This window comes from Anolis carolinensis, chromosome 2 (assembly GCF_035594765.1).
Source record: "Anolis carolinensis isolate JA03-04 chromosome 2, rAnoCar3.1.pri, whole genome shotgun sequence".
Taxonomy (NCBI): Eukaryota; Metazoa; Chordata; class Lepidosauria; order Squamata; family Dactyloidae; genus Anolis; species Anolis carolinensis.
Genome location: NC_085842.1, coordinates 147418774 through 147444304, shown reverse-complemented (window position 1 = coordinate 147444304; position 25531 = coordinate 147418774). Strand labels below are relative to the sequence as shown.

The 25531-nt window shown below is 42.1% G+C and overlaps 1 protein-coding gene across 3 annotated transcripts; it reads right to left on the bottom strand.

Annotated features, from left to right (window-relative positions):
- Positions 1 to 273: 273 nt before the first annotated feature.
- Positions 274 to 24057, bottom strand: c1qtnf1 (C1q and TNF related 1). 3 transcript variants are annotated; one of them, XM_008104182.3, is made up of 5 exons: positions 23817 to 24057; positions 18989 to 19130; positions 15901 to 16037; positions 12802 to 13263; positions 274 to 4604 (listed from the first exon to the last, which is right to left on the bottom strand). In XM_008104182.3, the coding sequence occupies exons 2-5, from the start codon at positions 19117 to 19119 to the stop codon at positions 4546 to 4548; spliced, it is 789 nt and encodes a 262-aa protein (XP_008102389.2). In that variant the 5' UTR covers positions 19120 to 19130; positions 23817 to 24057; the 3' UTR covers positions 274 to 4545. The 3 variants fall into 3 exon arrangements, with proteins under 3 accessions (XP_008102389.2, XP_062826860.1, XP_008102388.2); XM_062970790.1 differs by lacking the exon at positions 274 to 4604 and having other exon boundaries at positions 5938 to 13263; positions 23784 to 24054; XM_008104181.3 differs by lacking the exon at positions 274 to 4604 and having other exon boundaries at positions 5938 to 13263; positions 23817 to 24053.
- Between the last annotated feature and the right edge of the window lie 1474 nt (positions 24058 to 25531).

Sequence of the window (25531 nt, the reverse complement as noted above, 5' to 3'; positions counted from 1 at the left end):
GCAGGATTCTATCCTGCCTTATAGGAAACCGACTGTGTGCAGCTGTCACAATGTGCAGGATGGGGCTTTCCACCTTCCTGATGATTGACACAATTTAGCCCTAGTGTGCTCACTAAAGGGGGACCACACATTGTATCTGGATTCATTGGCAACTTATTCATAAACACATTCATGAAGAAGTTGCCAATGAACAAGGCTTTTCAAGTAGCTATTATACACTCTGAAAGTGTTTCTAAGTAGTTTGCTGGTTTGGTAAGAAAAAACAAGCAGGCATTTGGGTGTTATAAATGTATGTAATCACACAGTCTTTATAATAAGTACAACAATTGTCTGTTATTTACACTTAAAGATAAACATGGACGTTTAAACTATCTCTCCCTTCCCAGTCCATCTTTCTTGCAGAATGAATTCCATAGATTCATCCATATATCTATGACAGACATACAAAGTACAGGCAATTAACATTGAGAGTTAATCTTTCCTATCACATAGGCTAGAAATTAAACATTGTACTACAATATATTTGGGGGCTGTGATGATACAGTTGTTTCTATAACTCTATTCAGATACAGAACCCGAGGGTGGTGGTGAAATGACAGCTCCCAGAATTTCCCAACCAGCATGGTCGGTGGAGAATTCTGGAAACTGCCATTCAAAATGTAACTTTTCTGAACTCCCTCCAGGGCTCATTTCTTGAAACTGAAGAGGAAGCCAGGGAGGTACTTTCCAGCCCCACACACTCCCTCTCAAACATTGCTTCCTGCTGATGTAAAGGAACTGTAAACCATGCAGTTATACACATAGTTAAGGAGCACCATGAGATCAGAAGTGCTGTTTGGACAGAGTTCTCAAGTGTCATCTGGAGTTTAGCAACCACATTTACTTCAGTGCAGTTGCAGCTCCTTTGCAGGTCTTTCCCATCAACATAAGAAGGAGCAGACTGAAGCATGCAACCACAGTTCCCTCTAACATTGTTTTAATAATTTTACACTGTACATGAAAACCAACACAGAACAAAATATTGAATAATTTAAATATGAAGGTACTGTAGCCTGAATTCTTTGTATATATGGGAAAAACTTAAATCCTAGTCAACATCACCACTGCCGATGTTGACTAGGATTTGACATAGAGCTCTGCAGCCGGTTGGGAGCAGCAATGGTGACATGAAAGATGAGGTGATGGTCCAATGGGGCATATGTGGTCTCAGTGCAGCTGAACCATGTAGACTAATCTAACCCACCACTGCAGTGGCTACCTCCCAGGGCCAGTTCGGAACATTTCTGCTCTGGACTGGCTCCAGATTAACCAGCCAATGTAGTCATAGCCTATGATATTTACTTCAACTGAAATGATGTAGAGTCCAGTTCTCACGAGACTGGATAATTTAAATGCTTCATTCCCTCTACCTTAACTTCACTTTTTTGTGATATATCACCAACTGGTATTTTCCATATAGTCCTTGTAGCCTGCACAACCATGTAAGGGATTGTGTTACTTTATTGTATTTATTTTACAGACCTCTCTTATCTGTGAAACTAAAGGTCAGTTCTAGTACATCATATCTCATATGAGTATTCCAGGAAAGTAACATCATTTACCTGTTCTCCTTTAGTCACGCCAACCTGACAACTCTTACTTAGTCTCCTTTGCCTCCACAAGTGTCATACGTTCTGTTGTTTACTTTCAAGTGTTTCCAATTTATGACAATCCTAAAACGAACCTACCATGAGCCTTTCTTGACAATATTTATTTGAAGTGAGTTTTCCTTTGGCCTCCTCTGAGGTTGAAAGATTATGATTTGCTCAAGGTCATCCAGTGTGTTTCCTCTAGTATTTAGAATGGAAACCCGGCATTCAAACTGCACACTGGCTCACCGTTGTGGTCAGGTTCATACATAATAGTAAGACAGTTCATGACTTTTTGAATTCTGGCTTGTTAGTGTATCTGAACCTATATCTGCACACAAAGAATCACAACTAAAAATGCTCTGCTATTTGCTTATGAACTTTGGCTTGTTTGAAATGATTTAATCTGAACTTAGTTCAATGCCTTGCCCCTATCTTATATCCTTGGTGGTATACATAATAGAGGGGAAAAATATCAGAAATGTGGAAAATAGACTATGTTTTGGTAACTTTTTAAATTAGTGCAAATTCGTGTCAGATAAAATTGGAGAATAATTAATATCTAAAGTACCAAACTGCAATTGACTTATGAGCAATTAACAAGAACAAAAGCTACAAACCCCAGCTAACACAAAAGCATAGCTTAAAATTACATGTAAATACAACCATATTTTATTATGGTATGAGTTGCTTGATTCTAATACCTAATCGTAAGTTATACAAAATGCCCATATTGAGTCTACTTCCTTTTTTAAACATTTTCTTCTTATGATGTGTTAACAAAATGCTTCTGAACTGCACATTATTGATCCCACATTCCTTGCATTGCATTTGCACAATGTCTATTCCACACCTTAAATCATACAGAGCATATACCAAATTTAACTGATTCTAAGATGCCATCAGTTGTAATACACACACTAATTTCAGTAACAACAACAGCAACAAGATTTTATACATACACACATATACATATGTGTGTGTGTATGTGTGCACCCCATTTTTAGATATATGGGGAGAAAGTGTGTCTTAGAATCAAGAAAATACAATAATTGTTTCCATTCAGTTTACGATAAGAAAAACAATTCCAGAGTAACTTTTCCAAAGGTATCCACTGACAAGGCTGTCCCCTTTATATATAGAAACGCCCCTAAATGACCAAATGGACTCTTCTTCTAAATTCATTTTAGGGAGATGGGGTCTCCCTTCTAGGGTCAGGTTGAGCTGCCAGTTTATTTTCAGGCATTTTTCCCTGCATGGGATTGGCCACAGGATTTGGCATGTTCAGGTGTGTGGCCTTGTTTGAACACCATGCTGGGAACCTCCTGCCATTTATTAGACTGGAGATTTCAAAGACTCTCCCACCCAATCAGCACTGCTTGTTTTTACAAAAGGAGGTTGATATTTGAGTTGGCGTAATCTCTTTAAATGCAAACAATAGCTCCCAGAGAGGAGCTTATTTATTTTTTTACATCTCCATGGAAATTCATTGCTGGGTGGAAGAAGCTGAAAGTCAGGCTTTATAGGAAAATTAAACACATGCAGATATGATCTGGGGACAAGCTCTGTGTGTGTCCCGAGAGCCCAGATTGCACATATGCAGTTTTGGAGATAATAGCCTCTTCTGCAGCCATCTTGAGGTCAAGCCCTACCAAATCTGTGGGTTCCATGAATATTGTTAATTATCAGAGGCTCCTTCAAAGATTGCTTGATGTATGCCTTATTAGACATAAATACTAGAAAGTAGTTTGGCATCATTTTACTTAGGTTGGGTTGTTGGATGGGACTTGTTTTCAGTAAAAGCCAGCATTCTTCTTCTGAGCAGAATGACACTAAAAAAACATGACATAAAAAGCTAAGGAAGTATAAAAATGATTTCTGAAGGGAGCTCAGAACTTTTAATAGTAGGAACTGGTTACACAAATGTTGCTTGTGAGATAAATATAGGTTCTTGCATTGAATTTTCCCTGAACATTACCTAATAATACAAACAAATCCAGGGTGTACTGTCACATGTGAAGATCATATACATATCTGTGGCATACCATATACAGATGCACAGAAGACATGATTTTCTGTTAGTTCTCAACCAGTAACCACCTGGCAGATATGAACAATCCTTGCTTGCAACAAACTCTTCATTGTAGGTAAAGATAAAGGTTTTCCCGACATGAAGTCTAGTCATGTCCGACTCTGGAGGTTGGTGCTCATCTCCATTTCTAAGCTGAAGACCTGGCATTGTCCATCAACACGTCCAAGGTCATGTGGCCAGCATGACTGCAGGGAGCGCCAGTACCTTCCCGCTGGAGCAGTACTCACATTTGCATGTTTTTGAACTGCTAGGTTGGCAGAAGTTGGAGCTAACAGCGGGAGCTCACCCCGCTCCCCAGATTCAAACCGCTGACCTTTCAGTCAGCAAGTTCAGCAGCTCAGTGGTTTAATCTGCTGCACCACCAGGGGCTCCTCTACTCTTCATTGTACTTGGGGTAAACAAAGCAATATAAACCTTGTGTAAGCAGATAGCTACTTTGGAGTAGCTCATTTTCTGAAGCTATGAGCCAACGCTAGAAGGCGGTATCACCAGAGGTCCACAGAACCTTTGCCCATCCAGAAACTTGAGAGACTTCTACATTGCAACTGTGCTTCACATAAGGAATTAGGAGAGCAGTCATGGAGTATACCTACATTGTATAATTAATTTAGTTTGACAATATCTTAGCTGCCATTCATCAATGTTCTGGAATCATTACTGTAGTTTTACAAGGTCTTTAGTCCTTTTTCCCCAAAGAATGCTGGTGTCTCACAATTACAACTCCCAGGATTCCATAGCATTATTCCATTGTACTTAGAGTGGTGTCAAACTGCATTCATTCTCCAGCATAGATCCCCTTATAGAAGTACCAGCAAGGACAGCAGATTACTGAGACACTCCATGTAGGCCATTCAGAGTGGTGGTCTCCATATGTTGGAGTGATTCTAAAAATAATGGTATTCGGCAGTTAGTCATTTAAATTTCTTAATAAATTTTCTCAGGTAAGAAAAAAAAAGCCCTGCAGAAACAAAATGGAAGTAAAGCAAGTCTGTGCACTAAAGTGATGTTGCATTCCCTCTTAATGTTGTTGAATGGGGCATTCCAAGGCTGTCTAGCAGAGGCCTAAGTTTGCTCTAAAACAGGAGCCTTTCCTTTGGGAAGATGAAGTAGGACACTCTAAAGAACTCTGTGCCTTATTAACACTGGACACGGGGCTCAGCAAGCTGGATTCCAGAAGCTATGCATGAAAGGCTGCCACCCAAAATGTTTCCTTTGGCTTCAGGATGGTGACTTCATCTTTTGCTTCCTCCACATTGCCTCCTCTGCCAATTACGGTATTAGCAACATCACTGTAGAGGCCAAGTCCTTGCTTCTCTATTTGTTCCTCACCTCTCTCCAGCCACAACCACCACCATTTCCCTAGGACTATACTGTCAAGGGAGCCAAGACTGACACAGAACAAGGGCCCTTTCACACTATGTTATTAGAGAACTATGATTCCACATCAACTGCCATAGCTGCATCCTATGGAAACCTAGACCTTGTAGTATCAGGAGGGGCATTTAGAACTCTCTGTTAGGGAGCTCTGTCCTTTAACTTAGGTTTCTAGATAGTAGAACCATAATTGTATGTGTGTTCAGCATGAGTCACCTATCTGCAGAGGATGGTTACCTGAAACTGTAGATGCAACCAAATGTCATCACATTAACTTACCTTTTCTCTCAGCACAACATAGAGTTGTGTTGAAGGCTCTAGACAAGTGGTTCTTAAAGTGTGCTCCGTGGACCCTTTGGTGCTCTGTGAAGCATCCTGAGGAGCTTCATGCTTCTCTCCCTCCTCCCTCCTCCTCCCCTCCATGCTTTCCTGCTCCTTCCCCTCTCCCTCACTGCCAAAAGCCTTGTACCTAGGCTCCCTCGCCACCAAAAGCTCTTTTCCCTCAGCTCCCTTGCTATCAAAAGCCTTGTTTCCTCACCGCCAAGATCCTTTCTCCCTTGCCTTCCTTCTTCCAAAACCCTATTTCCCTCCCACTGCTCAAGGGGTGCTTTGACTGTGCTTTTCCTGCATGTCAGAAGGGGGTTGGTCTGGGTGCCCCCTGGGTTCTTCCACTCAAATATTGTTAAGTTTATGTTGGTTAAAATTGTTATTCATTTTGAATAATTTGTTTTCCATTAGTTCACACAAACACACACTCCATCCGCCACCAGCCCATCTGTCAAATTTTTAAAAACAATGTCAAAAAACATGCTCATGCCTGATATATATACATTATATATAATATAATATGTAATATATAAACATTTATTGGGGTTCCACAAGACATTTTGCTTCAAAAATGTCTCCGTGGCTGAAAAAGTTTGAGAACCCCTGATCTAGACATTCATAGAGACGTACACCATACAATTATCTGAACGACCTAGTGACTTCTTAGAAAGACCATTGAACTCTTGGTGGAGGTAAGTGAAACTGTGGAAAAAAGGTTGCAAGGTTATAGGGGTCTTACTATGTATGTACTTTTAAGTCATTTGTCAAATGATGTTGACTTCTCACATTTCACAGGGTTTTCTTAGGCAAGAAATATTCTGAGGTAGATTTCCCAATTCTTTCCTACACTCCACCTGTTTCCGTTTGGTAGGGACAGTTTCAGTTATACTTTTCCCCTGGTGGAACAATGGATTAAACACTTTTGTTGGCAGGACTGCTGACCAATGGGTCAATGGTTCGAATCCAGGGAGAGTGGGTCAGCTCTAGCTCCCCATGCGGGGACATACAATCATAGAGTTGGAAGAAACCTTATGGGCCACCCAGTCCAACTCCCTGCCAAGTAGCAGGAAATTTCATTCAAAGCACCCCTGACAGATGGCCATTTGGAGGATGCCTCCACCACACTCCGGGGCAGAGACTTCCACTGCTGAACAGCTCTCACAGTGAAGAAGTTGTTCCTCATGTTCAGGTGGAATCTCCCTTCCTGTAGTTTAAAGCCATTGTTCCATATCCTAGTCTCCAGGGCAGCAGAAAACAAGCTTGCTCCCTCCTCCCTATGACTTCCCCTCACATATTTTTATAAATGGCCCTCATCATGTCTTCTCTCAGCCTTCTCTTCTTCAGGCCAAACATGCCCAGCTCTTTCAGCCTCTCCTCGTAGGGCTTGTTCTCCAGACCCTTGATCATTTTAATCGCCCTCCTCTGGACACCTTCCAGCTTGTCAACATCTCCTTTCAATTGCGGTACCCAGAATTGGATACAGTATTCTAGGTGTGGTCTGACATGAGAGAAGTGTCCCACAAGGATAGTAAAACATCAAACATCTGGGCGTCCCCTGGGCAACGTCCTTGCAGATGGCCAATTCTCTCACACCAGAAGCGACTTGCAGTTTCTCAAGTCGTTCCTGACATGAAAAAAACCCACTACTTTTAAAATGTTCCCATTTCTGACACTTCCTTCTATTTCTCTTCTCTTCTTTGTCTTTAGCTGCAAATTCAAAGTGCTGGAGTAGTTTGTACTCAATTAACTACATTGGGGGGTGGGGGTGGAGGAGGTTAAAATCTTTCCCTTCCCATTAGACTCAGGCAAAAGCAAACTTGTACAGCATTTCCTAGCTTAAGTTGTCCTTCCCCGTAGTAACGTTTGCCATCTTGACCTCATACTCGCATCCTAGAGCCCTTCCACACAGCCAAATAACCCAGAATATCAAGACAGAAAACCCCACAATGTCTGCTTTGAACTGGGTCATCTGAGTCCACACTGCAGTTCAAAGCAGATAATGTGGGATTTTATTCAGCTGTATGGAAGGGGCCATAGTTTTCATATGTGAATTGTTGGGGAGTATGCAATCGAGTAGCAGAGCAGGGGGTGAGTACATTAAAACAGACCAACCAAATTACAAAGCTGTATACCTCTGATAAAGTTCTGACAGCTTACTCCTTGATTGAAGAACAAAAAAGTACAATAAATTGTTATTTATTTCTTATTTGAAAGCAGGGTTTTTTTTTCTTGCAAGCCACTGGGATCTTCTTTGTTTATGAGTAAGCCAGCACCCTTCCCACACAAGAGAGCAAATCTTTCAGAAAGTATAGGCCAGTGTTTAGAGGGAAGTGATATTTGTGCGAAGACGTGAGCCTATAAAGAGAAACTCACACTCTGTCCTCTGAGCCAAATGACTTCAGTTCCTGTGCATGGAGCGGGGAGATGCAGAATAGAAGGAAAGGTTTGCCAAGAGCCTGGCTGGGACTCTAATTGCTTCTGTATGTTCAATCCAAAGGCAGATTTCATGAGCACATAGTGTGTGCGTGTATACACAGACACACACACCACCTGCATCTTCAAATGATGCTGGTTCTGGATGCCTCCAGGACATGGCTACTTCCTGTTGAATAAAGAGGAAGGGATGGGGGTTGCTAGAAAATGGAAAATATGCAGTTGTTCCCCTTCTTTATAGCAATTTCAGCATTCTAATCGCCATGCAAAGAACAGATGTTGGGGCTCTGATAAGGATTCGTACTGGGGGGAAGTGGGAAAGTGAAATTTCCCACTTCCCACACCTATCATCAGGGCCTTGATTGGATCAGGTCACTCACATCTGTGGTTTACAATTTCAACATTTATACCATTACTAAATGGTGTTATATCTTGTCCACCCTTAAGCGGCCAATGAGGCAGTACTGGCACCTGATGTCAGAGTTAGCCACAGCTGCTGGGCTTAGCCAACAGGGATTCATTAGATGTAGTGGGGTGGCAGGAGGCACATGTCATTATTCAATTGCACCCTGGGACATTTGGTATCAAAGAAATACAGTGAGATCTGAAGTTGGACAGCACGGGAACTCTGTTCCACTCAGCTATGGTGTGCTCAAAGCCAAGGAAGTGGGGATCCAATTTGCAGAATGGGTCGGTTTCCCAAATCTCAGGGCTTGATCTTTCTTCTTAAATGCTCAGGGAAAGGAGGATGAATCTCTAGGTAAGAGCATTGTTTAGGGGGAAAATGTGTGTGTTTATACAGTAGAGTCTCACTTATTCAACCTTCTGGATTATCCAACGCAGTCTGCCTCCTGCCCGAATCCACAGCTGTTTCTCTAGGCAGCAAGAACTGAACTTTTTACGGATTTAATTTCTGACAATGTTGTTACTGTACATTCATTTTATGCAATTCTATTATTTGTAGTCTATTTGTTAGTAGCCAATGTTTTTATAGTCAATATTTTCAATACATTGCAATGTTTTGGTGCTAAATTAGTAAATACCGTAATTACTACATAACATTACCATGTATTGAACTGCTTTTACTGTCGATTTGTTGTAAAACATGATGTTTTGGTGCTTAATTTGTAAAATCATAATGTAATTTGGCATTTAATAGGCTTTCCCTTAATCCCTCCTTATTATCCAACATTTTTGCTTATCCAACATTCTGCCAGCCCATTTATGTTGGATAAGTGAGACTCTACTATATATAGTGTTCCCTCACTTATTACAGGAGTTAAGTTCCAGGACCACCCGCAATAAGTGAAAATCTGCGAAGTAGGGATGCTATATTTATTTTAATATTTATACATTATTTTAGTAGTTATAAACTATTTTAAGTCTTTATCAACCAATCGTGTGTTGATAAATTGCCGCCTTCTCCTCCCGTTGCCGCTTAGGTTCCTTTTCTCTCCCTTTGGCTTCTCCTTCCTCCCTTCCTTAGGCTGTAAATGGTAATTTTTTATTATTTATAATATTTTTTTAGAGTTTAATGAAAAACCACGATACAGCGAATCCGCAAAAAGTGAACTGCAAAGTAGCGAGGGAACACTGTATATATACTCCCCATTTGTTATGCTTGGTGTTTTATACTACTCTGTCCTACTCTGCAAAATCGAGAGTGATGGCTAATGCATCATGGGCAATGTAATCATCAGTAGGGGCTCCTCTTAAATCTCAAGCCCTGAGATTGTCCTGACCTGGAAATCCCAGGTATAAGAGCCAGTACCTGGGGCCATTGCCTTTTAGAATTAGAATCTCAGAAATCAAAACAGAAGATATGAACTAAAGAGGAAGCACTTGAAATGGTACTGTCATGTCCCCACAAAGACTTTATTATTTTATCTAAGTAAGCCTCCCTTAGTCAGAAGTGGTTCAGTTCGTTACGGTATAGTTTATCGGAGGGAACCATAGGCAGCACTTTCCCTTTCACCTCAAGAGATGGAGCTTGTTAGACAGATCCAGCAGCTACCTTGAAGCCAGCCATTTAGAAGAAGGTGCTGAGAGGAGCTAGGAAGCTAAACACATTGCACGTTAGAAGTTGGTGTTACAAGTTGAGGAAACCTTGCCATAGGTGTATAGAAGACAAGACACAGAAGAAGAGCAGAGAGTAAGCAAGAACTGAAACTGAGTCAAGCCTCCAACTTTTCCTACAAATTATCGTTGTTAGTCCTGGGAGGAGTTAGAACTTTGATTTTTATTACTCAATCAAATTAAATTAAACTCCTTGTTAGCTGTTCACCTGTGTAAATTCAACACTGTTCCTGGTGAGATTAGAGCACCTTCAAGAATTTGCTCAGGGGACAGAACAGGTACCTTTCCTCCAATGGGAAAGTCCTCCACTACAGCCAGCTTCCAGACTAAGGAAGGCATAGGGATTATGCACTACTGAGTTTTATAATTACTAAGAAGAATGTTAACCGAGATAAGTAGGTATTTACATTTGGTAAGAGGGGACCTCTGGTCTCAGGGCCTCTTCCAGCCCACAGTAGAGCTGGAATCCGGCCTGATGAAGAGGGGCTGGAACCTGGGCTTCAACACACCTCAAAGCTCACTTTCATCCAGGCAGGAAAAAGAAAACCCTGCTCTTTCTGAGCAGAGTTTGGAGATAACAGAGATCCCATCTAGAAATGAAAAGGAAATCTTAACTTTATCAGAGAGCCAGGTACACTGAAAGCTGGACTATAGCAAAACACACACTTTTGGTACCCTCACTAAATCTTCCTACAAAGTCTTGACTATGCTGAGACATCAAAACTTGTATCTTTGCAATGTTATTAAATCACATGAATACCTTAAACGTACTAGATCCTGTCTGATCTTAGAAGCTAAGCAAGCTCAGCCCTGGTTAGAATTTGAATAAGAGCCAATGAATAGCAGGTGCTGTAGGCTATATTTTAGAGGAAAGAATTGCAAAACCACCTCAGGATATTTCTTGCCTAAGAAAACCCTATAAAAATTCATTAAGTTGTCATTGGTTGACAGGCAACTTGAAAGCATAGATGAACACATACACGATGTATTGTATACTTTTAAAAACTGTACATGTTCCCAGAAGCCCAGAAATCCAGACCCTGGCAATTTTACCCTTTCTAGCCAGACATCCACCCATTTTTGTTCAATGGCACTTCCAGGTGTTAGGTGACTCTCTATTAGGGACACCGTTGGCTGATGCAAAAACTAGGTGAGAATAAATAGTTAACCTCCTCATACATCATGAGAAACCCAGAGGTTTCTCAGCTAGCAGTCTCAGAAGGTCCTGTAAGCACTAGCAGATAGTACAATTTTTACATGAATTTTATACAATACCCTTCTAGGTCGCATGGACAGGATTAGGAAGAGCGCAGATTTGGGACAGTGATAAAGTCTAGGGAGCACCCATCCTTGTTGACAGAAGAAGACATAGATGAGTTGCAAAGAGCTCGGAGTCCTCAATTATTAAAGAAAAGGTCACATATGTGCCATTGAACCAGAGGGAGGTCCGGTATTATTCCTTGCAGAGTTGGTGACGAAAGAGCAGGTTGGCCAGCAGTGAGAGATTGATGCTATTGTCAAGGAGAGAAGGGGGTCTGAACACTCAAACAATCAAACTGAGAAGTTGATTGAGATTGAGAAATAATTCAGATATAAATGCAAGGGGAAAAGCCAAGAACTAAGGAGAAAACTACAGGAGAAAAATCTCTATAAAGATGGTGCTTCTAGTTAGTTGGAAATTTAAAATTTTAGCTGCCCATTTCTTTTTCTGCCTTCTGCTTATCCTAAAGAGATAGGCTTCAGTAAGAAAGAGAAAGAATGAATGCTTGAGGTTCAGGGAACGAGAGGTGTCTTGCTAAGTTGACCACACCAAATGGTGGCACAGGGCATGCACCTGGACTGGCTGGATTGATGTTACCTCTGAGATAGTGTTTGCATAGGAGGTGTCTCTCCACATGCTGAGGCCAGCTCGAGCAGGAGGACCCTTCCAAACAGGGCGCATAACACAGGAGCTCCCGCAGTTTTATAGGAGGCATCCAAATGACATCTCCAATAAAACCAAATTAATTTGAAACAAAGCAGGAAAACTCTGCTTTGTCACAAATTAATTTGATACTCCATTAGACCCAGGTCTTTCTGAAAGACCTGGGTCTAATGGAGTATAAGCCCTGTGGGGACTGACCCCTGGTGACCCCTGAGTAGTCCTAGGACTACCCAGGGGTCACTCTGCACAGCCCAATTTGCTTCCTCGGGCCCAGTGAACCTGGAAAAGCAAAGAAAGAACCCCCTCCCCAACCCCAACCCCACAAAAAACCTTTAAAAGAAAAGAAAAACTGCATTATATGGCAGTGTAGATGGGACCCCAGTAAGTTATTTTCTGGACCACATTAACAATTACAAGAGTTGTCACACTGAGAACTGGAGCAGTGTCTAGTACCTTTATTGACTGTGTAGAAATGGGAATTTCAGGAATCACTGCATGTCTCCAGGTTGGTACTTAGCACCAACCGTTGAAGTTCCCTCTTCTAGACAGTCATTAACAGTACAGGAGCTTCTTACTCCACTTCTTACTCCGGCAGCACTAGTGATCAGAGCAATAAGCAATAGGACCCAAGGTTGTGTGATTGGGTTGAAGGAGCAGAGGATGAAAGTGAGAAGGCTTATTGAAGGAAAATGTGGCCATGATTTCATGTGGATAGAGATCCAAGTACAAAAGTTGTCTTCAGAACTAGTGTGTGGCTTCTTGCAGAAAGCTCGTGTTGCAAAACAATGTGTAGAAATGCACTGGAAGGATGGAGCAAGGTCAAATTCTTAGCGGTATTTTGTCCATCTGCCTGCAGATTCATGGCTCGGAGCTGGGCTTAACTAGGTACCCACTGAAGGTAACATATGTATCATATTCATCACTAAAAACAGCATTGTCCCGCTCACCCTTGAACAGTCGCACCCAGATCTCGTCCTGGTCTTGTAACTCCAGCATGAGGCTTTGGCTCTGCATGATGCTTCGGTCACTGGCCTGTGCATACAATATGGCAGCCTCAGCCCCATTGTGCATTATGTGGAGGTAGGTCTCCTTCTGGTTCCAGGTATGCACATTAAGACTGAAGAAATACACGCCTGGCACATAGCAGTAGAATTTGCCTGTGAACATGTTGAAATGCCCATAGAGGTTCACATACTCAGTGTCGAAGATAAGTGTCTGGTAGTAGTCATTGCTGTGCAGAGGTTTCTTCCGTCCCACCGAAAAAGCAGCATAGTTGGTTTTGGCCCGCTCCCCTGGGGCTCCCATGCTGCCTTTTTGTCCCTTGAAGCCCACTGGGCCCTTTCTTCCTGCAGAACCAGCTTTGCCCACCTTCCCTTGAGGGCCACGCTCACCATGGTCCCCTTTCTCACCTGAGTAATAAAGAGAACATAATTGAGAACCATTTTAGCCAGCTTGTTTTACTTTTTAAAAGGCAGCAATACATTTTAATAGTTTTCTCTCCTCTGTTCTTGAGGAGAGATGCCTAGAATTAAAATGACTCAGTCAGTCCAGTCACTTTTGGTTTATCAAGTAAGCAATATGCTCACCCTTGTGGTGAAAATATGTTTGCCATGTAGGCTGCCTCAGAGGAAGTGAAGTTATCTGACAAATGCTCTTTTGTGTTCAATAGAATTGCCACTGAATTTTATCACAAGCAAACGTAAAAGCAAAGTAAGAGGCTTCCACATAAATTAAGCATATGAAATAGAAATGCAGTCTGAATCAATCCAAATGTTAAAATGTTAATTTTATTAACTTTTGGACATGAGGCAGGGGAAAAACACTTAGCTAAGGAGAAGAATCGTGCATACAATTTTCCAGCTCTATCCATTTGTAAAATGTATTGAGAAGACTTCAAGGATTCAGCAATATTGGACTTGCTTTGATGACACAACTTCTCCATCTTTCACTTTCTGCTGGCCCAATCAGGCCATGTCCTAATGCAACCTCTGCAGCCCTGGGTTTGGTTCAAGACTGATTTGGCAGTTAAGGAAGCAGCTTGGATAATATTATAATAACAGTGCCTTCGGGCCAGGGAATTTATTTAGCTCATAGATTTTATCCCGGGCAGGCCCCTCTGGAATCTAAAGAACCCAACGTTTATCCAAAGATATCCACCCCACCCCAATGTCCAAAACAAGGAGGCTGAAAACGAACTTACTCCTGGTCTTAAATCCCTATTCTTAAATGTTGTTGCTCCATGCTAAATGCATACAATTTGGTTTTGACAGAGGCGCTTGGGAAAAGGAACAAAACTACAAGCTGTAAAAATGGAGTCATGGCCCTTCCTTGCAAGAACATAGAATTTTTAGGCCACAACCTGGAACTTTCCCCATGTTCCTTTAAATACTCTGAAGTCAAGGCAGCTGCAACCTCTTCCACCCATCTGCCCTGTGGCTCTCTTGTCCACCCTTTCCCCATCTCCCGCAACAACAAATAGTGGAGGTGGGTGAGAGGACCCAAAGAGAGAACTGGCAGGAGATGCTATGGTAGAAACAGGGATTAATTTTCTATCATAGTATTTCCTTCATTGGCCTTTAAAATGTTCCAGTTTCTTCCTGCTCCTCTCATTTGCCCCTTTATCCTCAACTTCCTTTAGGTGCTGCAAACTGAATTCAAAGTGGAAAAAGCAGTTTGTATTCAATTGACTAAGCAGGGTAGAAGTGGACAGCAGAGGCAACTACAAAATGCCAGGCACAGATGCAGGTGAAATGTCTGCAAAAATGCTGCTAGAACACAGAAACCACACAACACTCCAGTGATTCCAGCCGTGAAAGCCTTTGACAACAACAAAATGTTACAGCCTTTTCTACTTGGGATGTTTTTTCTTCTTCTGTTGCCCTCTTGCCCACACTGTTGTTGCTTGGCCACATGCATCCCACTTTTCATTCTCAAAATGCTGGAGGGTATGCAGCATGCAATATGCTCAAACTGCTGCTGCAGGAAGAGCCCACTGCAGAAGCTGGGTTTGGGCTCCCTCTAATTTTAATTACCGTATCACTCTAGAATTAAAGACAGCACCAGGCACTTGAGTTTGATGCCATCATATTTTAGAAGGTTGTAAAAGTAGAACAGACAAATCAGTCATGGCTGCTATTACATAGGGTTGTCTGCAGCAGGCCTCAGGATATCAGTTGCTAGAGGGCAGTAGGAGAGAGTTATTGTTCTCTTGTCCAAATGCACCTGGCTTGCCGTGTACAAAACAGGACTCTACACAAGAGAGCCTTCTGGTTTGATGATCCCACAAGGCTTTTGTTAGATTTAGTTGGGCAACGGCATTCTGTGGTAATTGCCCACAGTGCCTCAGAGCAAAATTACATTAGGACACTGTAGCAAAGTAGAATAGTTCTCACAGAGCCAATTGGCTCCAACAAGCGTGCCACTATTACGTTGCCTTCACTGGGGCTCACTCCTAGGAAGATGTTCACCAGAGGGCAATTCACACCTGTGTAGCTGGACATGTCTGGATAAACCCAAATGGTTCCACTTTAAACTCATCCACTGCCTTCAGGCCTTGGGTGAATAAATAACCAGGCAGAAATACAGTAGAGTCTCACTTATCCAACATAAACGGGCCGGCAGAATGTTGGATAAGCGAATATGTTGGATAATAAGGAGGCATTAAGGAAAAGCCTGTTAAACATCAAATTAGGTTATGATTTTACAAATGAAGCACCAAAACTTCATGTTAGACAACAAATTTGGCAGAAAAAGAAGTTCAATATGCAGTAATGCTATGTAGTAATTACTGTATTTATGAATTTAGCACCAAAATATTACGATATATTGAAAACATTGACTACAAAAATGCGTTGGATAATCCAGAACGTTGGATAAACGAGTGTTGGATAAGTGAAACTCTACTGTAGCACCAAATTCCCCAGTAAAGATCTCTAGTGAGAAGGGCTAGCAGAACCCCTGCAAGTCTTTTTCCTGTTTGCTCATGGTCCCATCACTCCTCTCCTTCCCTAAAGGCTAAGCTCTGAAGCCACAAAAGTGCCCCTTACCTTTCAGGATGGTAATGTTAATTTGAGGCAAAGGCTGGTACATTGGGTATGCCGCAAAGCCCTCAGGAGGATCACAGCAACGTACACACTCGGACCCTCTTGACTGCTTGCTGTATTTCCGGTAGTCATTCTCAGCCCTAGAAGGCAGAAAAAGCACAGATAGGCTGAATCACAGGACTTGGAGGAAAAACAGAGGAAGAGGAAATCAAACACAATAATAACCACATAACCCCCTTCTAGGGCTGCCAGTGTGAAAACAGGAGATGCTTCTTGTCCCTTATAGTTGAGTAGAAGAGGGGGGTCTCTGCAGATATCACTTGTTGCCTGGCTGCATGGTAAGCAACATCTGCTGAAATCCTTTCTTCTTTTAAATATCTATTGAAGGACAGGCGGTATCTCTAGTTTTAACTCTAGCAGCCCTACCCTCTTTATCTTAAGAAATACTCAGATACCCCTGTTTTATGTGAGTGCAAGTACAGAAAAACAAATGGAAGCAAAGGTGGAACCTGTTGACATAAATTACTGAAAACTACATCTAAACACTGATGTTTAGATGGAACTTACCAGTTACAAGCAAAGAAGCAATTTATCTGCACTCTTATTCCACTCTCACTGGCTTCTAGTCAAAAACAAGTCTAGGCCTTCATCTGAGCTGGCAGGGATATCTCCTCCACATCTGTAGCAGGTGTGGAAGGCCAAGTGTGCATATCCTGGGTCTCTTCCTAATCCCAGGCCATCCATGTGCTTGCGGCTAATATAGACCCCTTCTACGCTGACATACGAAGTCCAAATTATCTGCTTTGAACTGGATTATATGGCAGTGTAGATTTATATAATCCAGGTCAAAGCAGATAATGTGGATTATCTGCTTTGATAATCTAGATTGAATGGCAGTGTAGAAGGAGCCCTAGTTTCAATGCCCTCCAACATTTCACAGATGAAAACGAGGACATGTGTACCCAAGCAACATCAGAGTGTGGTCAGGATGGCAAAAGTTATTAACAAAGAATAAAGCCTGAGTAGAAGAGGCAGCAGCTTGCTTTTGGTTGAGATTCTGCCCTCTTTTCCCTCAACTGATTAATGGAGTGCAAATAACATCTGCATTTAACTCAATTTATAATAATTGACAAAAGGGGAAGTAGCAGCAGAAGAAAAAAACTGGGACATTTTGAGAGCATATGAGACTTCTTCTACACTGCCATATAAAATCCAGATTAATGCAGTTTGTAGAAGGAGCCTTAGAAAAATCACAATTCTCTAAATTAAAGCAGCTCAGACATAATAGATGGGAATGCTGTCCCCCACACTATTTGAAGAGCACTGAGTTCACTCTGCACACATCAGCACTGGGTTGGTGCCAGTCAGCTCACTTAGTAGTTATGCATCTGTGAGACAGATATGCCCTCTAGCTGTACCCATTAAATAGGTACAACATCTTACTTTCTCATTTGTAGCAGGCTGTTGCTGACTGGTGCCAGATTTGGGTGAATAAAACTGACTTTTTCCAGGAACAACAGATATTCTAGCTTGAAGTTTGCATAGAATTCTCACAGCTCCAAGAACACCGTTGCCTAGCTCTGTAATGGCCACAACTGCATTAAAGAGAGAAGAAGGTACGGATCTTTGGAAAGGTGTTTTCAGTGCTTTGCCCCTTGTGCTTTAAAATGGGGCCCCATAATTCCTAAGGAGCCATCTTTCTGAAATCATAAACTGACAAGTGATTTGCAAGTCTCTGCAGGGGAGTGGGAGGGAGAAAAATGTGGGTTCCGTATACAAAACATTGCATAGGCTATGAATTTTAAATGTAAAACTGTCACATAGGAATCAAGATCCACTTGCTCCCTGGATAGCTAAGCAGTCTTCAAAGATGCAGCTATGTTTATTATCATGTGTATTACATGAGAATGAAGGTGGTGGTTCACAGGAGATTAGCTGAATAAATCTAGGAAAGGGGGTGGGTCTTTCTTCTATTTCCCATGAGAAGAGAAAGAGGTGAAATAAAATTAGTAGTGCAATCTCTTTCACCAAGTTGGATTAGATTCACCGTGAGGCAGGATAAGGCAAACATCTCAGGAAGCAGTTTTCGGTCATTCTGAACTGGCAACAGCAAATGGTTTGTTACTGAATTAGTGATTATTGTATCCTTTGCTGTCAGATGTGAGATTTCCTGCCCCGCTTTGCTTATGTGCACTCCAAACGAATGAATTGGGAGAAGTGTATTTGTCACTCTGCTTTAGGCAGCAACATGTTTTGGGATAGCCTTGTTCTGAGCCTCTATCAAAAAATACTCTGTCCCAAAACTTTCATGCAGGGACCAGGCCAACTTCAGATTGGATGAAGATTTGAAGCTGTACCAATTCACTGAGGTGGGCTAAATGTATAGACAGGGGACCTTCGGAAAGATGGCCCTTTGCAGTACAGAGTTACATAATGCAATACTCAATCGACTTAAATTAACCTTAATTTTATGCTTCTGATACTGCCATTATGGGCTCCTTTTCAGTCATTTACACCTCCTCCATAGCCATTATCAACCAGTAGCCTTTGGCTTCATTTAAAGTGGGGCAACCCAACTGAGTTAATTGCACATTAACTGTGCATGGAAATGCACGTTAATGAGGTTAATTGGGCTTTGAAGTACATTATGAAGTTAGTTCTTTAACTGTCATGTTTCTAGCTAAAGGCCATTCTAATCTACTGCCCAGGTTGTTGTTGTTGTTGTGGTGGTGGTGGTGGTGGTGGTGTGCCTTCAAGTCATTTCCAATTTATGGTGACCCTAAGGTGAACCGATCACATAGTTTTCTTGAAAAAAATTGTTCAGAGAGGGCTTGCCTTCACCCTCCTCTGAGACTGAGAGTGTGTGACTTGCCCAAAGTCACCTGTGATTTTCCATGCCCAGGTGAAGACTCTGTTCTCCAGAGTCATGGTCCAATGCTTAAACCACTACCTGGAGTTTTTGCCTGGGGATATTATATCTAACTGGGCCCCCGTGAGCGAACCAAACAGCACACCCTGGATTGTCTGCTGCAATTCAAAGGCAAAGTTGTTGCTTGTTGTTGGTTTCTCCTTTAACATCCTCATGACCCACCTGGAATTGTCATACTGGGGTGGTGGTTGTGTTGGTGCTTCAGGCATCTCTTCCACATCATGCTCATTGCAATGACCTTGGAAGAGGAGGCAGATGAGCAAAAGGGCACATGTTACCAGTGGCCCCTTCATTGCTTCGAGCCCTGTAGAAGAAAAAGAATAAAGAGTAGTAGTGCTGGAGGTATAGAGGTATTTATTTATCGTGTCACAAGCGAACTAAGGGTACAGTTGTAGTGTATCTAAAAACACAAAGTTAAAAACTTGGCATTCTACTAAATGTCCTTTGACTTGGAGTGCCTCTAGTGTTGCTATAAGAAGGTCCTCCATTGTGCATGTGGCAGGGCTCAGGCTGCATTGTAATTGGTGGTCTATGGTGTGCTCTTTTCCACACTTGCATGTCGTGGACTCCACTTTGTGGCCCCATTTCTTAAGGTTGGCTCTGCATCTCGTGGTGCCAGACCACAGTCTGTTCAGCGCTTTCCAAGTTGCCCAGTCTCTCATTCGGTATCAGCCATGGCTTGAGGTTCCGGGTTTTCACCTGCTACTTTTGTTCCTGTGAGTATCTCTGTAGCCTGGGGCTGTGGCGCAGACGGGAGAGCAATGAGTCACTGACCAGGAGGTCATAAGTTCGAGGCCCGCTCGGAGCTATGTTTGTTTGTCTTTGTCCTGTGTTTAAAAGGCATTGAATGTTTGCTAATATGTGTATTGTGATCCGCCCTGAGTCCCCTTCGGGGTGAGAAGGGCGGAATATAAATGATGTAAATAAATAAATAAATAAATTTTAGAAAGCTATTTCTTGATTTAAGGCATTGGTGTGCTGGCTGATACCCAAACAGGGGATGGGATGGAGATGTCACTGCCTTGGTCCTTTCATGGTTGGCTGCTCCTTCCTGGCAGACGTCAGGTGGTGCAATACCAGCTAAACAATACAATTTCTCCAGTGGTGTGGGGTGTAGACATCCTGAGGTACATGAGAGAAGCCTCCCTACAGGACCGTAACACATCCGGGTGTCCCCTGGGCAATGTCTTTGTAGATGGCTGATTCTCTCACAACCAGAAGCAACTTGGTAAGGAGGTGTGAAAGAGGAAGGAGCCACTTTATTACAATTCTGCTGAGGTCTCTTTCACACTACATAATTTTAGCTATTTGATTCCATTTTAATGGTCATAGTTCCACCCTATGAAATTTTGGGATTTTTAATTTGGGGAGGCATTCTGAATACCTCACAAAATTTTAAACATTGTAGAAGGGAGCAATGGCAGTTAAAGTGGTATCAAATTGCTATGATTGTTCAGTGTGAAATAGATCTGATTCTCAGGAGAAAGGTAGGAGTTGATTCACTCTGCCAGCCAACCAGAAAATTGACTAGAATATTAGCTGAGAGCAACAAGCATTTAAACCAAACAAAATGGGATGCCCAAGAGCCACTCGCCTCTTTGCACAGCAGCCCGGCTCCAACAGTTATTTCTTTGATGGCCAATTGAATGTTAAGGGGAGGAACATGTATCTCACAACACAAAGTGGACAGGCACCAGGGAGGAGGGCCAATGTTGGTTCCTGACAGATACTCACTTTGTGCTCTGATAGCTCTGTCAAATAAGGGAAGGGAATGCCATAAATAATGTCCCTTTCACTCCAATCGTATAATGAGGGCTACTAGAAAATAGTTATACACCAGCAGTTTTAAGGTCTATTTACATACAATCAGCTTCCTATCTGAGGCAATCTGTATTATAACACCCATGATTCCCAGCCAGCATGGCCACTGATTTTCATCAAAGCAAGGATCATCAGATACAGTCAATGCCATGCCAAGAAATGGAAAAAGATGTTACTAGTGGAAAATAGAAGGTGGGATTGAGAATGAAACATCCCTTTTTCCATTCATTTCTCCTTAACAAATTCCCCTTTCTCCACCGTTTTGCTGTAGAGATTTTCCAGGCTTGTGTTTCTTACAGGAAATATAGCTAACTCAGCAGAATAGACAAACTGGACAAGAAAAATCTCAATCTAAAAGGTCCCATTTCCAAATTCCCATACTGTCTCATATAAATTAAAAATGCAGACATGAGTGGATAGATTGGAAAACCTTTTGATGAGAAAAAACACACACTTTATCTACCACACATTTGATGTTCTGATTCACCGCCTTCTGGGTGCCTTTTGGCTGCCTGCTACAGCAATCTAGCAGCTCTGTCCTTGGACAAGTCTGTAATTCCACAGCAGTTTGCATGCGAGTATAAAAACGTACATGAAAATATGCCTTGCCTTTATTCTATCATTAGCCAAGGCCATGTAGCAATGCCAAGGAAATCTGGGCAAGCCTCCTAAGATTTGTGGTCAAACAGCATCTGGGAATATTCTCAGAGAACAAACTGCTCAGCTGGGTCAAAAACCAGAACCAGAGGATTCTCATGTGAATGGTAATTAGGTTTCGCAGAGCAAAATGGTAAGGTACACAAACCAAAGAGCATTGCTCCGAGCCAGTAGGAATTGTTCTCATGCAGGCCATATTTATGGACCTGGCATCCAGCCCTCACATGCATGCATGACAGCTGAGCCATTGTCATAAGACATATGGATATGTCCATATCCCATGCTGGGCAAAGAACAAGCAAGTCATGCTACAGTATATTCAAGAGTACATGATCTTTATTACAGATAAAAACTGTTTTGAAATGTATTTGCTTTCATCTAATGGATTTATGGGAAGTGCAGTGTTCTGCAGATGGTGAAATCTTAGGCCCTGCAGAATTATAATTCTCAAGAGCGCTTGCAGAGAAGATGTTTTAAGAAATGCAATGAAACCAGCATTCACTACTCTCAATGCATAGTGCAAAGACACCTAGAGGTGCTCCTTTTGTATGTCAGATTGTTTTATCATTTTATTGTTGTATGTTTCGGGCTTTGTCCCCATCTAAGCCGCTCCGAGTCCCCACTGGGGAGATGGGGCGGGGTATAAAAATAAAGTTATTATTATTATTATTATTATTAGATTCACCTTTCTCCCATGTATTGGCTATATATTTTGAAAACAGTATTGATGTGCCCATGGAGAACAGAGAACTGGCCATATGTGTGTGTGCATGTACACATACAAATAGAGAAACATGTGTGTCATTGATGTAAAGTTGTCATATGTGGACAAAGTATGTTATTTATTTAAAGTATTTATACCCTACCTCATCACACTCAGATAGTAAGAGAGGTTGACCACACTCAGCTCTGCTTACAATCTATTGTTATGCACAACACAGAAAAATCTTCACAAAAGTGCAGCCCTATGGGCAGGGGATCTCAATGTAGACAAAGAAGCCTGTAGTCTCCATGTGGGTTCCAGTATTACTTAACTGGTAAAATCTGAGTATAAGTATTTTGAGATACGCCGCATAATCTTCTTGCACGGCCAAGCTATTTTAGGCTATTATTAAAATAGTGTGGAATCATTGTTATGAAACAGTACTTTATATTTAGTGAGGGAGCCAATCTATTTTAGTTGTTGTTTATAAGCTGTGTTCTGAAACGCTGGCATGTGAAGAACCTAAAATCTAAAGAAGGATCTCATTACCCCACCCCTCCCTATCACCTGTTATTCATTATAAAACATGAAAAATCTCCTAAGAAGTTTACAAGAAACAAGTAACAGCATGAACAACTGAAAACATCATTTAACAGTAAGAAGAAAGTCACACAAAGAGCCAGACATGCATCCACAATGTGTTTGGGAGAAGCATATTTAGACGCGCGCACACACACATCCCAAGAGACAGGACACATAACTGGACAAACACAGGCTTGTATATGTGACGATGAGAGCAGAGACACATACAAGGATGTGTGTTATGAGACTCTGCTTGTTTTTTCCGGTTCTCTTTGGCCACTCTCCATCGCTCAAGTTCCTGATAAAGCAGCCGATGACATCTGGGAATATAGAGCTGTCATATCCTGGAAAAATTCCTATTGGCTATAAGGACCCCAGTACTTGGAATTTGTTTCACTGAGAGGACATTGGAGGGTGGGAAGGACAAGATCCCATGTCCACACCTCACAGCTATCAAACCTCTTGGACAGAGGCTCAAAAGGAAGCCACACTTGGACTGGGAATGAAAGGGATTTATGGTAGTCCACATTTGCTCACAGCCAAGCGCACGGAATCACTTAAAAGCTGTTGGTGGCAAGCATGCCAGTAGGCATAGGATCCAGAGAAAGAATCACTGTTCAGATTTCCTGTGCCAGAACAATAGTGTTTCACTCAGACTGGTAGGTAGGGTTTGTCCTCAGCTGACTTTTTCCCCCACAACAGAATTTATGGAAGGATGGGGTTTCCCTGCAGTAAGAAACAACTACTCACTTACAGAGGAGGGGCACTCTGGGGATGTTTCTGACTTTGTACAAAACCAGTTCTAAGCAGGAATGATAACAATATGGTGAAAAGCAAAAGCAACCTCCCAGCTCCATGGGCATGCATATTATGGTTCTCCAGATGTTGTACAACAACTTGTGTGATCCTTCAGTTGCCTGTCCCACAACATCTGCAATGCCAGAAGTTGTCCACCCGTGCTATAACAAGAGGACACCAAAATGGCACTTCCTACCCCTTCTCACGAGTTCCCTTCCCCCAGACACATAAAGCATTTAAATGACCAGTCTCCTAAGGGCTTTAGTTTCCCCCCAAACTGGCAGAAGGGGCATTATAGAAAATTCCCAGGCACTCGTCAGCTGTTAAAACCTCTGGCAGTGCCTGCATCCAACCTACATATGTTATCAATCCCAGTTCTTTTGTGTGTACGCTCACCTAAGCAATTTATCCCAGTTGGCTGGCACCTACCTTTGGGGCAGGACTAGAGGATGCCAGAGCCACTGCTTGCCTTTGCCTTTGTTCTTCTAGAGCATCCCCTTCTTCTGAATAAACACTTTTGCTGCCACCGCCGCCACCACCCGGTTAGTGGGTAGAGAGGAGGAAAAGCTGGCAGCCCTGCGTCTCTCACCTTCAGATCTCAGACTCTGAGCAGAAAATACGCTTTCTGAGAAGTCAAGAAAGAGAGAGAAAGAGGGAAAGAAAGGGGCAGATACTGTATGCCGGGCCCTCCTCCCTCAGATGGGAGCACAGCTGCCGTTAACCATATGTATACCCAGCACCCACAGCTGGAACAGGGAAGGCAGGTTTCCTTTGTCAAAAAGTATCTCCAGATGTTGGGGTCCAAAGCCAGGGAGGAAGGGAAGGAAAATGCTGCCTAAAGCAAGGGAGAGCAAATTGGCAGGCCAGACTAACAGTTCTAAAGCTGTTGTCAGCTGGCACAGAATCCCACTGCCAGCTCACCTCTGGCTGTATTAATGTGCTCACCTCATTTCTATCAAGTAACAAGATTTTCCAGGCACGCTGCCCTTGGGTCTGGCTTCTTTTGAAGGAGAATGCATTCCATAGATTTACTGTAAAGCATTTATAATGTTTAGTTTATTTGCATAAGTATTGTCATGTCTACTTGATTTACATTTTTTTGCCTGGTTCAGTTACACAAGTAGAAGTCACATATATTCTCTTTGAGCAACAGAGAGCTCTGTACCCCAGGATATACCCAGCAATCAGCCTTAGGCCTGCTCACTCTGTTCCAGAATCTCCTTCTCTGGGAGGTAAAATTTACATGCCAAACTGCAAATATCTGGAGAAATCTGGCTGGGTAAAGGGTAAACTGGCATATTTTAACAGTGAAGAGACTGTGCTAAGATTTAGGAAACATAAATCTGGGATCTTCTTACTAAAAAGATTTAGACAAGATGTTGTTTTTCAGCCAGAGCCATCACCATCTGGAATATGGGGACAGTAACACTTAAAGAATTGCTGCAAGGATTAGAAAATTTTGTATGCAGTGCACTTTGTGATCCAGTCTGAAGTGCTATATTTCCAGAGGGATGAAAATGAAGATGACTTCATTGTTTTTGCTGAACAAACAGCCAACTGCTCCTCTTCATGAACTGCTTATTTTTCAGCTAAGACTTTCTGTCTGAGTTTGCTCCCTGCCCTCCCCCCCTTTCTACTCAGTCTTTACTTTTGTATATGACATTCATATACTCAATGTGAGGACAGGTCCTGTCTTGTTTACAGCTAAAAATATGTAAGCTACTTTGGGAGCTTTTTCAGCTGGGAAACTGTGAAAATGTTACAAATAAACAAACTGAGATATGCTCTGTACAGATATGCAGGGAACCAAATACACAAAGGCAGGATATAAAAAATATTGGGGAGTTGGAATACTAAAAAAAAGGAAGGAAGCAGAGATCTTCATTGGTGTTTTAACTCTTGCTACCAGGAAATATAAGAAGCAGAAAGCTATGTGCAGGCATGATGAGCCCCACTCTAATTGACACTTTGCCATGGGCATCCTTTTAGTCCTCGGCATAAAGGCAGAAAAGAAACTTTGCATATACAGTAGAGTCTCACTTATCCAATGTTCACTTATCCAACATTCTGGATTATCCAACGCAGTCTGCCTTTTAGTAGTCAGTGGTTTTTGTAGTCAATGTTTTCAATACATCGTAATATTT